This window comes from Cervus canadensis, chromosome 27 (assembly GCF_019320065.1).
Source record: "Cervus canadensis isolate Bull #8, Minnesota chromosome 27, ASM1932006v1, whole genome shotgun sequence".
Lineage (NCBI taxonomy): Eukaryota > Metazoa > Chordata > Mammalia > Artiodactyla > Cervidae > Cervus > Cervus canadensis.
Window position 1 is genome coordinate 41,027,637 of NC_057412.1, and position 12,809 is coordinate 41,040,445.

The 12,809-nt window shown below is 38.5% G+C and overlaps 1 protein-coding gene across 2 annotated transcripts in view; it reads left to right on the plus strand.

Annotated features, from left to right (window-relative positions):
* The window catches only part of ADGRG7 (adhesion G protein-coupled receptor G7), a 56,571-nt gene extending 44,686 nt beyond the window's left edge, over nt 1-11,885 (plus strand). For both annotated transcript variants that reach the window (XM_043448810.1, XM_043448811.1), the window contains 3 exons: nt 3,682-3,837; nt 5,919-6,075; nt 11,187-11,885. In XM_043448810.1, coding sequence (XP_043304745.1) covers nt 3,682-3,837; nt 5,919-6,075; nt 11,187-11,438 — 565 coding nt within the window. In that variant the 3' untranslated portion in view covers nt 11,439-11,885. The remainder of the gene's footprint in view (nt 1-3,681; nt 3,838-5,918; nt 6,076-11,186) is intronic.
* Nucleotides 11,886-12,809: the final 924 nt, after the last annotated feature.

Here is a 12,809-nt window from a genome sequence, read left to right on the forward strand (position 1 = left end):
CGCTCCTGCTTAACGCTCTATCCCCCAGATCTCTGTCCCACCATGTAGGCTGTTTCAGACTTCCCTGAAGGGTTATAGTAACCATTGGGACATTATCATGCTTGAGGGAGAATTTTCTGGAAGCTATGCTCTATCTGCTACAGCTATCTTTCCCCATGTTTCATGACAAAATCACCAGGGAGTTAAATGCTTCATCTGAGGTTCACCTATAATGCTCTTCAGACCTCAGGTTCATAGCCGTTCGTCAGATTCACCTTGGAGCTTGTGACTCTAATCTTAATTCTAGAAATCCCATTCCTACAAGGATTAGTCTCCATGTAGAATCCACCTGTCTTCTCAGCAGTCTCAAAATCTGAGTTACTAGTTTCAGAATAACTAAAGAGAGGCTCTTTTTGTGAGAACAAATCGATAATGACTATCTCTCCAAGTAACATGGAAGATGCGGGAGGGGAGGAGGTACCTCTTCCTCAGGCACACCTCTTCACGGCCTCGGGCATCCCAGCCTGTTCCCCGCCCAGGTCTCCCAATCTCTGTGAGGTAACTGAGGCCCTCATAGACATTTGTATGCATACACACACACACACACACACACACACCCACCCACAGACACACACACACAACAAAAGTACAAACAGTGATTCTTAGAAATCATGTTATCTAAACAACTCAAGACTCAAAGAGACAAAGATAAATCTTTGTCTTAATGGTTTCGTAACTCACAAGTCTGTCTTTATCCAATAGAGCTGGATGTTCATTTTCTTTCTCTAGCCTATCCTTCTCTTTTAAACTGTGTTTCTCTAGGCTGCTTGGGTCAGAAATCTGTCCATCTTTTTAATTTAAAACTTTGATGGCCACTTGTTTAGTCACCAAAGAAGTATCTTGAGATTTTACAGTACCTCTCAGTAGGATTTTATTAAATTCTTAGCCAAGTGCCCTCCTGTTTCTTCTGTGTAGGGGATTGTGAGGTTGGGGATGGGGGGGTGGGGGAGGGGGGTTGTCCTTTGGTTACAGATGAAAGGACAGGAAAACCAAAAACCCTGAAGATAAGTTTTGCTCTTTCTCACCATTTTACTTAAGGTTGGACCGAATTTATCTACTAATGGACTGTAAGCACTCCTTTTCACTTTTAAAATTCATAACAGAGATCTGAATATCATCACAATTTCCTCTTAAGTCATTCTTAGAAATATGATTTCTGACCTAGATGGGTGGGGTGGGGGATGGGAAGGAGGTCCAAGAGGGAAGGGAAGATATAAACATATAGCTGATTCACTTCATTGTACAGCAGAAGCCAACACAATATTGTAAAGCAGCTATACCCCCAAAAAAGAATAAAAAATAATAAACTTACTTCAATAAAAATTAATAAAATGAAAGTAAACTGAAAAACAAATAATTTCTAATAATTTAAACTGTAGCAACATTCCAGTGCAAAACAACTTAGAAATACTTTAGCATGTATAATAATGGTGTTTTACCTGCAGAAAACATAAATTAACTGATTGCCAAATATGTGCCAGGGCTTCTCACATTACTTCATTAATACCCCATTGTCTTCCTGACACTTTCCCATGACTGGGAGAAGTGGGTGGTGCATCTCCTGGGTTTCCTTCCCAAACTTGCTCTTCCCATCCATCATCTTCCCCTGCTCAGTTGGGGGTAACTCCATCTTCCAGGTACTCCAGCCAAAAGCTTTGGAGTCACTTGTAACTCTCCTATGTCTCTCATCTAACCTATCACTAGATCCTTTTGCTTTGCTTTTAAATGTATCTGGAATCAGACTACTTCTTGGCATCTCCTCTTCCTGGGTCTAGGCCATCAGACTGTTGCAGTAGACTCCTGGCCAACTTCCTCCTTTTGGATGCGCTCTTCTGTTATCCCTGCGTCTAAAATAACACTTTAAACACTAAAGACAGATCATGTCAAGTTTCTCTTTGTCGCCAGGAGTACATTCAGTCACCTATAAAGCCCAGACATAATTTGCGTCTTTTTACTAATCCCATCTGCTTACATTACTCTATTCCGGCCACGCTGGCCGCTTACCTGTTCCTTCAGCTCTCAGCTCAGAGCCTTTGTACTTGCTGTTCCCTTTGCCGAGAGCACCCTTCCCCTTCATCTACTTCAGACTTTTACTCAAATATTTTTTTTCCATAAGGGTTTTCCTGATCACTCTATTTAAAATGAAACTCTTCCTTCCCAATTCCCCTATGCAACACACACAGATACACATATATATGGTAGTAACTACCCTCACGACCTGTTTTATTTTTCTCCATAGCACTTGTTAACATCTGATATATAGTATATATTTTATTAATGCATCAGTTTTATTTATTTTTCCTGTACCAGAATAACTTCACTGAAGAAAGGAATTTTGGTATTTCATTCACTGTTAATATCTTGGTATCTAGAACAAGGTGGCACATAGCATGTACTGTATAAACACTTATTAAATGAATGAATTTATTCTTAAAACAATGCCAGGAGATGATTACTGCATTTCATAAATTAGGAAAAATATGCCACCAAACCTGCCACCAACAATAACGAGAAGACAAAAACAGATGTGATGAGGGCTTCCCTGGTGACTCAGTGGTAAAGAATCTGTCACTTGGTAAAGAATCTGTCTCCCAAGGCAGGAGACATAGGTTCAATCCCTTGTCTGGAGAACCCCACATACTGCAGAGCAGCCAAGCCTGTGCACCACATCTGTAGAGCCTGTGCTCCAGAGCCCGGGAGCAGCAACCGCTGAGCCCGTGGCTGCAACCGCTGAAGGCCGCGTGCCCGGAGTACGTGCTCTGAGACAGGAGGACCCACCACAGTGAGGGGCCCACATACGGCAGCGGGAGAGCAGCCCTGCCCTCTGTATCGAGAAAAAGCCCCCATAGCAACCGAGACCCAGCAGTCAGCACAGTCAGAAATAAAAAAATAACAACACAAAAACAGATGCAGTAAGATGAAAGAGCTAATCAAATAATTTTAATCATTAAACTTTTAAAAATGTCTATGCATGAGACAGTTTAAATAATTTATGGTATAATGAAATAATGGAATAATATGCAGCTGTGAAAATCATGAGGATAATCTTTTATATTCTGATATGGAATAATCTCCAAGATATGTTTTTAAGTAAAGTAAGAAGTATCATATGTTATCATCTGCTTCAGAATCAGGAAAATGTACACCTTTGCCAGTGTATGCATAGCCTAACTCTAGAAGAATACATAAGAAACAGTGAATACCACCAGAGATAAAAACTAGGTGACCAGAGATAGTTGTAGGAAGGGTCTTGTCTCTCTGTGATAATTTGTACCTTTAAAATTTTGAGCCATCTGAGTGTGTTACATATTCAAATATAAAATAAAATAATAATTTACTTAACATCAAACAGCTTGTAAGTGACAGAGAGGGACATTTAAATATAGGACTGCCTGACTCAGAAGTCCACTTTCTTTCCACTAGACCATACAGTCTCACAGAGAAATTTGGCAGAATCAATGGATTTCATTTTTATAGTCAGTTGAATTCTTGAAAATCATCTCCAATATATATATATAAGGCAAAGGGTTACTGACTTTTAGCAGATCTTTCAGCCAAGTGAATGTCAGTAGTGTGAACAGCATAGAAAAGAGTTTGTATACTTTTTTTAGTTTGCTGAAATCATTTCTTTTCTCTCCACAGCTGCTGGCTGGCAACTCAAGGAAGCAGTGGTCTGATAGCAAGTCCATTGTTGTGGTCATTCGTTGTACCTGTGACCCTTATCCTCATCAGCAACATTGTTATGTTTATTATCATTGTAATCAAAGTACTGTGGAAGAATAATCAGAATCTGACAAGGTAAGATTCCCAGTGAAAGAGAAGTTGTCAGGCGTGGTTCATATAGTACATAATATAGCACAGTAATACATTCACTGCTCCTGGAAGAGATTTCAGACTCCAGGAAAATGCAAGAATATGTGGTTTGCAGCACAGATTTTTTTCTTACACTTTGTCTCGGAAAGTGGATCGTCTCATCTTCCAGCATTGATACTATAATGTGAGTCTACTGCATTACTTAAGTTACTTTTGTGCTATATAAGCCTAACTAAAAACTAAACCCAGAGGCATCAAGGAAAAAATTTTATCTCCCAGTCCCAAATATTCATGAGATCAGATTTGAATAATTAAAAATATGAGAGGGTTGTGAGGAGATGCCAGTGACTGTATTTTCATTTCACAAACTGGTAACTGTAGGTTATATTTTACATGTATTGCCTGAATCACTTAATGACTTTAAATTTTTGAAAATTAGTTGCAAACATAAAAGCTGAAAGATTTCACTTAAAAATTATATTTCCTCTTGGAAAAAATTAGAACCCACATTGGGCCCACATTCCCTGCGGATAGGGTGTGCACTGTCTGGTTTATTACTTCCTGTGAACTAATTATTCCACTCTGTAACCTTTATGACCTCAATAAGTATTTTCATTGTCATCACTGATATCCAGAAAGAGCTTTGATTGGAGAGACAAAGAACAGAAACTATTAAACACATACAGTCCTCCCACTTCCATATCCTACAGAATGAATTGGTTAGAACACAGTGCTAATGAAGCTATGAATTCAGGCTTAATTCTATAAGACTGCTTAATGCAAGTAGACTTACTGTAAGTATATCTGTGAACTTTGTTGGTCACTAAATAGATCTATTTTGTATGAACAGATGGCTGAAAAACAATCATAATTAGTATGAATGTAATCTTCAATGTGTACTTTACCAGTCAGGAGTAATTATCATATTTCCTATATGGATGATAGCCTATATTGAGGGGAAGTGTGGGGAAAAGACTATCACTTACATTCATTCAAACATGTTTCTTAGCAGTGAAGAAAGCTTTGGTAAAGTCTTGTTAGCCTAACTGTGAATTCTTAAATTTCCTTTATACAGAGCAGTATCATTTAGGCCATAGCCATCAAACAGATTCATTTCAAAATTTTGACTGACAGCCCATGGTTCTTAAGTTGACTTATTACAATGAAGAGTGGGTTACAGTTTAATTTTTAACAAGTTATCTTCTATGTATCGGTTCAGTTTTGCTGTATAACAAATTACCCCCAAACTTAGCAGTTTAGCCTGACTGATGTTTATTGTTTGTCGTACGTTTGAGTGTTGGTCAGGTGGTTGCTTTGGTCTGGGCCAGTGTGAATGCTGGTGGATAATCCAGGACGTCACTTTCATGCTGATGTTGGTAGCTGACTGGGATTGAGTGGGAACTACTTAGATAGGGAAGCTTATCTCTGCTCCGTGTGGCCTCACTGTCCATTAAAAGCCAGTCCAGGTTTCTTAACATAGTACTCTCAGGGCTTCAGAGAGCAATATGAAAAGGCATACTCTGATGAGCAGAATGCTTTCAAGCCTCTGTTTGCCAAACAAATGCTGATGATGTCCCACTGATCAAAGTAAGTCATAAGGCCCAGCTCAGATACCAGGAATATGGACAGCCTGACAGGAAAGGCTACACTTTAAAGGCTTATCAACCTATAGCATGCAAAGGTCCCAGATCCCCGAAAAAGGAATTACTGATCCAGTAGTGATAATCACTAAAATCAGATTTCATTCCAAGTAAAAGTTGATTCTTTGTGAAATTTGCCTGTATTTAAGGAAGTGTTTATGCTTGAGCTTTTAAGCAGATATCATTGTTTTGTCTTCTTTCCTTCTCTTCCTTCCTTCCTTTCTTTCTCTCTCTTTCTTTCTTTTCATATACATATATTTCATCCAGGGTGGCATAGGTTTTTCTACCTGAAGCATAATGTTGTTTAATGAACAGTGTATATGTGGAGCTGAACATGTATTTTCAATAGGAGGTTAAATTTTAATGATATTAAAAAGTAAGAACCTGAATTGAACCCTATTTTCTTTCTTGCTTTCTCTTATTTAGCACAAAGAAGGTTTCATCCCTAAAGAAGATTCTTAGCACATTATCCGTTGCAGTTGTCTTTGGAATTACCTGGATTCTGGCATACTTAATGCTAACTGATAATGATGACATCAGGGTCATCTTCAGCTACATATTCTGCCTTTTCAACACAACTCAGGTATGGTATGGATTAGTCTGAAGGTAGCAGACATGCAGTGGCAGAGATGATACCACCCTGGATCAAACTTTTCTTGTCTTAAAACTCTCTGAAGGTCACTGCTTAGTTAACTCTAGGTGACTCTATTTTTAACGCACTTTGAGGAAAGGGGAAGAAAAATGTTTTTATGGCTTATCTACTACATCCTGTCCTGAGCTGGAGTTCATGGAATATAATTGCAATAGAGCTGGACCGTGTTAGTCCTTCTCCAAGCAGAGGAGGTTCTGTCGAGCAGCTAGCCTGGCGAGCACCTCCTTTCCTTCTCTCCCATGAAGCAGGTCCAAGGAGCCTCACTGTGGCTAGTATGGTCAGTGTGGCTCTGGTCCCTGGAGCCTGGACCCCTGTGGGGTTGGCTGAATTTTTTCTTTCTCTCTTTTTTGAAATTTTATGAATATTTAACTTTTAAAAAACTTTATTGAAGAATAATTGGCAATAATTGCTTTGAAAGGAACAGAACCTTATGAAGTTGTTTTTGTGACATACGTAGGATGTCACGTGTAGGACTGAAGATGCTTTTATTCTTGAGTCTTATCTCAAGAATATATTTAAAATAATAAATCTTCTAAAAATGTCATTCATACTTGCTTAAAATATCTGAATTGAAAATTTATATTCTTTCCTTCTTTGGAAACCATTCTCTTAACATTTTGCGAGTATCCACTGTGAGAAGCTCAAAATTTAGATTAAGAATTATGGTCACCTTCTAATTTTCATCATGAAAAAATAATCATATAGATGAATCCAAATGGTAACTGAAAATAAAAAATTTCGTTTGACTTCAGAACATTTTTGTTTTTATTCATTCATATTTGTGTATTATGTATTATTGTTGTTTAGCTCCTAAGTTGTGTCTGACTCCTTTGTTATCCTGTGGACTGTAGCCTGCCAGGTTACTCTGCCCATGGGACTTCCCAGGCAAGAATACTGGAACTGGAGTGGGTTGCCGTTTCCTTCTCCAGGGGATCTTCCTACCCCAGCAATCGAATCCGCATCTCCTGCATTAGCAGGTGCAGTCTTTACCACTGAGCCACCAGGAAGCCCATGTATTATATGGGGGGAATGTCAAAAGTTTAAGATAAAACAAGGAGGCATTATCGAAAGACTTACCTTAAGATCAGGAATTTCTCTCTGTGCTTCTTATTCTGTGCCTCTTCCTGTAGTGAACATTGACTTTTGCTCTGATGAAATATATTACAAGGGCTTTTCCATCAGTACACGGAGTTTCATCTTTTCTGAGCTGGCAGAGTGAATTTATATTTCAGTATAATTAAAGTACTCTTCTTTTTAGGTTGTTCCATATCTTGGCTATTGTAAATGTTGTTAATGAACATTCGGGTGCACATATCTTTTTGAATTATTGTTTTTGTTTTCTTTGGCTATATGCTCAGGAGTGAAACTTGTTTGATCGTATGGTCATTCTATATTTAGTTTTTTTGAGGAACCTCCATACTGTGTACCACAGTGGCTGCATCAGCTTACATTACCGCCAATGCCTTTTGCCAGTCCTTCTATATTGGCATGTCATGTTATTTTGACTTTTTAATTTTAATGAATTTCTCATTAATGATAGTATGTTTTTGGAGTAATTGTTTAATGGATAGTTAGTAAATACTAATGAGGACTTTTCTAGCTGATAAGTTTTCTTTAGGTACCATGGCACATGGATTCCAGATTAGCTTGGCATTTAATTCTTGGCAATAATTGTTTTTTTTTTCATTGACATTGCATAGACTTTACTGAGATTTTATGTTGTGGAAAAAAAGCTGAGACAGGTCAGAATTTTTTGTTCTTCTCACTCTTATATTACCCCTTAGAATATTTCTTGAAATAATTTTGAACTCATAAGAAGTTATAAAAATGGTACAGAGAGTTCCTATGTAGCCTTCACCCAGCTCCAGTGATAGTGTCTTATATGACTATAATATATATAATAACACCCAGGAAAGTGACATTGATACAATCCACATGGATTATTTACTTACAAGCTTCAAGTGTGGGGAGCTGTGTGCAGTGTGGGGAGCTGTGTGCAGTGTGGGGAGCTGCTTGGCTGTCTGAATTGCTGCCACCACGTTTAATGTTTGTAGGACCTCGCCCTCTATCCCAGGCAGCCCTATCAGGCATTTTTTGAGAATAATTCCATTAAACAAGAGATGTTTCAAAAGGGAGGGGATATATGTATACCTATTGGGGGCAGGAGGAGAAGGGGATGACAGAGGATGAGATGGTTGGATGGCATCACCGACTTGATGGACATGGGTTTGAGTAAACTCCGGGAGTTGGTGATGGACAGGGAGGCCTGGCGTGCTGCGATTCATGGGGTCGCAAAGAGTCGGACAAGACTGAGTGACTGAATTGAACTGAACTGATGGCTGATTCATGTTGAGGTTTGACAGAAAACAACAAAATTTTCTAAAGCAATTATATTTCAATTAAAAAAAAACAAACAAAAAAACAAAACAAAACAGTAGATGTGTGCCTGCCACCAAATTTGAATGGCTATAAGGCAGACCTTTACTGGTTGCAACACCCAAAGGAAACTCCCCAGAAGGACAATAAGTAGTGTAAGCTTAGTCTGGGATTGCCAGCCGAATCATGGAATTGTCACCTAAAGTGACTGGTAATTTAGAGAAGTATCTAAAGGAAGGTCTAGGCAAGGATATTTTCTCCTCTATGCACAGGAGAGACATATTACAAAATAGAGACTCATTACAAAATGTTAATACTTTATGGTAAAATTCAAGGCGGTCATTTGGCAAGAGCATTGAACTACAAGGAGATTTAAGCTATCTTTCAGCTTTACAATTAATGATTCATATGATTTTAGGAAAGTCACACAACCTTTCTGAGTGAGGCATGAAAAATATAAAATGAAGTGGGGCTGTTAACATTAACACAGTGTTTTACAAAGTGGGCCTGAATATTGCCTACACCAGAATTTACCTGATGTGTTAGAATGCTGATTCCCGAGCCTCACCCCTTACCTACTCAGTCAGAGTCTGTGACGTAAGAGCTAGAAATCTTCGTGCTAAACAAGGGCCCCAAGTGATCGTTACGGATACTAAGGAGTAGGAACAGCTAGCTTAGTTCACCTGGAAGGCTCCTTCTAGGTTTAGAATAATCTATAGTATCCCTTGCCAATATGTATTGATCCTATTAGTCAAACTCTTGGAGTTATCTAACCATAGCACCAGGAGTCTCCTGTAATGCTATTCATATGATATGATTCTAGAAATAATCTTTTTAAGTCTTGGGGCCTAGTAGATATCAATCTGGGAGACATCCATTGGTTTTTTAAAATAGCTTTAATATTTTGAAATAGTCTTACACAAGAAATTGCAGAGACAGTACAGAGTTCCCCTATACTCTTTGCCCAGCTTTTCCCAATGATAATGTCTTATATAACATTGTTAAAATCAAGAAATGAACATTGGTACAATACTCTCAACTCAACTATGGATGTTATTTATTTTCCACAAAGGATGTTAATGAGGAATTATCAGGGGTCTTTTAGATGCTATAATGTACTTTATATGACCTTTATATTACAAGCAAGAGGCAGAGTAGTGTATCAGATATTGGAGTTTTGGAGCCAAACATATAGTTAGTCCCAGACTCTACTGATTACTGGTTGTGTTCATTTTAGGCAAGTTACTTAATTTATCTAAACTGTAGTTTCCTTATCTGTAACACAGGGTAATAAACCTTATTTTATAGGGTTGATATTAGGACTAGATGAGAAGGATTAAATGATGAATATTGAATGAAAAGCATGTGTCTCATAAATAAGAATGCAAAAAGTGGTTCTAAACATTTTGAAAATGTATAGGAAATAGTGTTCAGTCTTCTATGGTTTAATTCCTTGTGCATATTTGGTTTTCTTATGTAAAGTACAGAAAAGCAGTGAATATAAGTGGCTTAAATTTTTTTTTGTCCTTAAATGTACCAAATTTCTAGTTATTTTACCAAAAATCCAAGAAATGTAGAATCATAGAATATTAGAACTGTAAGAAGAATTAGGGAACCCATGGTCAATCTACCCATGTTAGGAAACTGAAGATCACAGACATTAAAAAAAAGAACAAAGTTACTGTGGTATACTAAAATTAATATTTGGTCTTTGTCTTCAGTTCCTGGCACACAGGTCCTTTAATCTTTGGGCTCCCTGAGTGATGAGTGTTTTCTGCATGCTAATAAGATGACCAGTGACTGAGGTCCCTAGATAGCTTCAGGATGGAAGCTGGTCACCAGAAAGACCAAGGCTTGATTAGAAGTTTGGAACTTCCAGCCCAGTCCCCAACCTCCAGGGATGGGAGGAGGGTTGGATATTGAGTCATTCACCAACAGCTAATGATTTAATTGATCACATCTGTGTAATGAAACCTTTATAAAAGCCCCTAAATGAAGGGGTTTGGAGAGCCTGCAAGTTGGTGAACAGATTGAAGTGCTGGGAGGGTGATACACTCAGAGGGACCATGGAAGCTCCATGTTCTTGCCCTGTAATCTCTTCCGACTGGTTGTTCCTGACTTGTATCCTTTATAATAAAAATAGTAAGTAAAGCTCTGTCGTGAGTTCTGTGAGTCCTTCTAGCAAATTATCCAACCTGAAGTGGGGAGGCAGTAGTCAAGTTGAACAGAAGAGTGGATCGCCTGGGGACCTAAAACCCATGACCGGCACCATTATGAGGGCATTCCTGTGGGACTGAGCCCTTTGCCTGTAGGGTCTGAAGCGGACTCTGAGTAGTTAGTGTCAGAATTGAATTGTAGGACACCCAGTTGGTATCAGAATTGGTTGGTGTCCGGAGGAAAACAAGCCTGTCCTTTGCACAGCCAACATGTGGCAAATGGGGACCTGAACTCAGGTCTCTTAAGTCTACTACTTACATACAGCTCTTCAAATAGGACAAGAACGTTGCCTCAGCCTTCATAGAAAAAAATGTACGTAGTGGTTGCTGACTGGTAAACTCCGGTTCTCAGCCACAAAGAAGGGTGGGGTGGCAGGGTGAAATACAATTCCTTCCCTGATTCTGTGTCTCAATACTTACCTAATATTAAACTTTTATTCTGTCTGCCAGGGATTGCAAATTTTTATCCTCTACACTGTGAGAACAAAAATCTTCCAGAGCAAAGCTTCCGAAGTGTTGAAGTCGTTGTCGTCCACCGCTGGCAGAGTGAAGGTGCTGCCGTCGATGCCACTGAGGCTGCGTGTGAGGATGTACAGCATGATCAGGTCGTTTCCAGCCCTACACGAGCGTTTCAGGCTGCTGGAGCCATCTACACTTAGCGAGGAGATGTCTGAGAGTGATCAAGTAAACCCAAGCATCTAGACAGTAAAACTGTTCCCTTTTGTGGCCCTCTTTTTATTCAGCTCGCTTTTTCTATTTCCTTCCTTTATTATCCAGTCTTCTCATAAAATCTCCCTCAGTATATTTTGCTTAAAGTTAAGACTTAGATAAAACTTGTTGTTTATTATCATCAGGAATGGTGGGTTTGGTAGTTTTTCTATTATTTAATAGAGTCTTACCCCAGTGAAGTGAAGAATTCCACTCAGATTTCAAGATAAGTCAATTATCATTGCTCCCTACATCATAAAGTCTGTGTGACAAAGTTTGATAAAAATATAGAACCTAAAACAAATTATTTTACAATTTACCAAAAAGGACACGAAGAGAAAAATTTACTCCCCAGAACAAAATGGTTTCTGGTCAACACTACAAGGAGTTGCTTGTATGCATCATACTTCTGATCTTTGAATATTTTAAATTTGTATGTGCTTATACTTTTATTTCCAGTCAAGAACTTTGCACTTATTTAACCTCTGGAAAGGGTTTTTTTTTTTTTCCTGTTAAAACAAAAAGCATATTTTATGCCCAGAGGAATTGACTCCATGAGAATTGGGAAGTGAGACACAGAAAAATGAGCTGGTTGCTAAAGCCTCTATTTCCTTCCAGTTCTTGATACATCTATCCTTTTATTGATGAAATGACAGGCTCAAAAAATGAAAAGTTAGTCACTATCACCCCTTATGACTTCTTTTTTTTTTTCATTTATTTAATTAGTTGAAGGCTAATTACTTTACAATATTGTAGTGGTTTTTGCCATACATTGACATGAATCAGCCATGGATTTACATGTGTCCCTTATGACTTCTAAAAGATCCAGCTGCTCATGAGGTTTCAAACACTTGAATTATGAATGGCTTCCTAAATAAAAAATGACCTCCCCTGGGTTGGAAAGAGTACTCCCACTGGACTTCAGAGATAGAGTCTTTGAAATGCTATGTTCTGTTTTGTCATAAACGAGGCACCTGCTGTGAGTGCCCTGAGCTAAGGGACTAACAAATGTCAAGTAAGCCATGGCATACCATTCTCACCACGCCTCAAAGAACATGTGTTTTCTATAGAAATGGTTGTAAATGACTGTCAGATTTCTAGGTGAGCCAAGAGCCTACTCCATCTATAGTATAATTGAGACCTTAAAGGATAATGGAAAATGTAAGAGAATAAGTAAAGCAATTCTCTGAGGGCAGTGGTTTTAGTGGTGTTATAGTCACATCCCTAGACAGGGGCTGGACTTTGGGAAAATTACAAGATGTGGTTGACCTACTGATGTCCTGGAGTTTATATTCAGATGAAAATAAACCTTAAGTGGAGGCCACTTTAAATGTGGGAAAAAATCACCAAAGAGCGACATTTAGC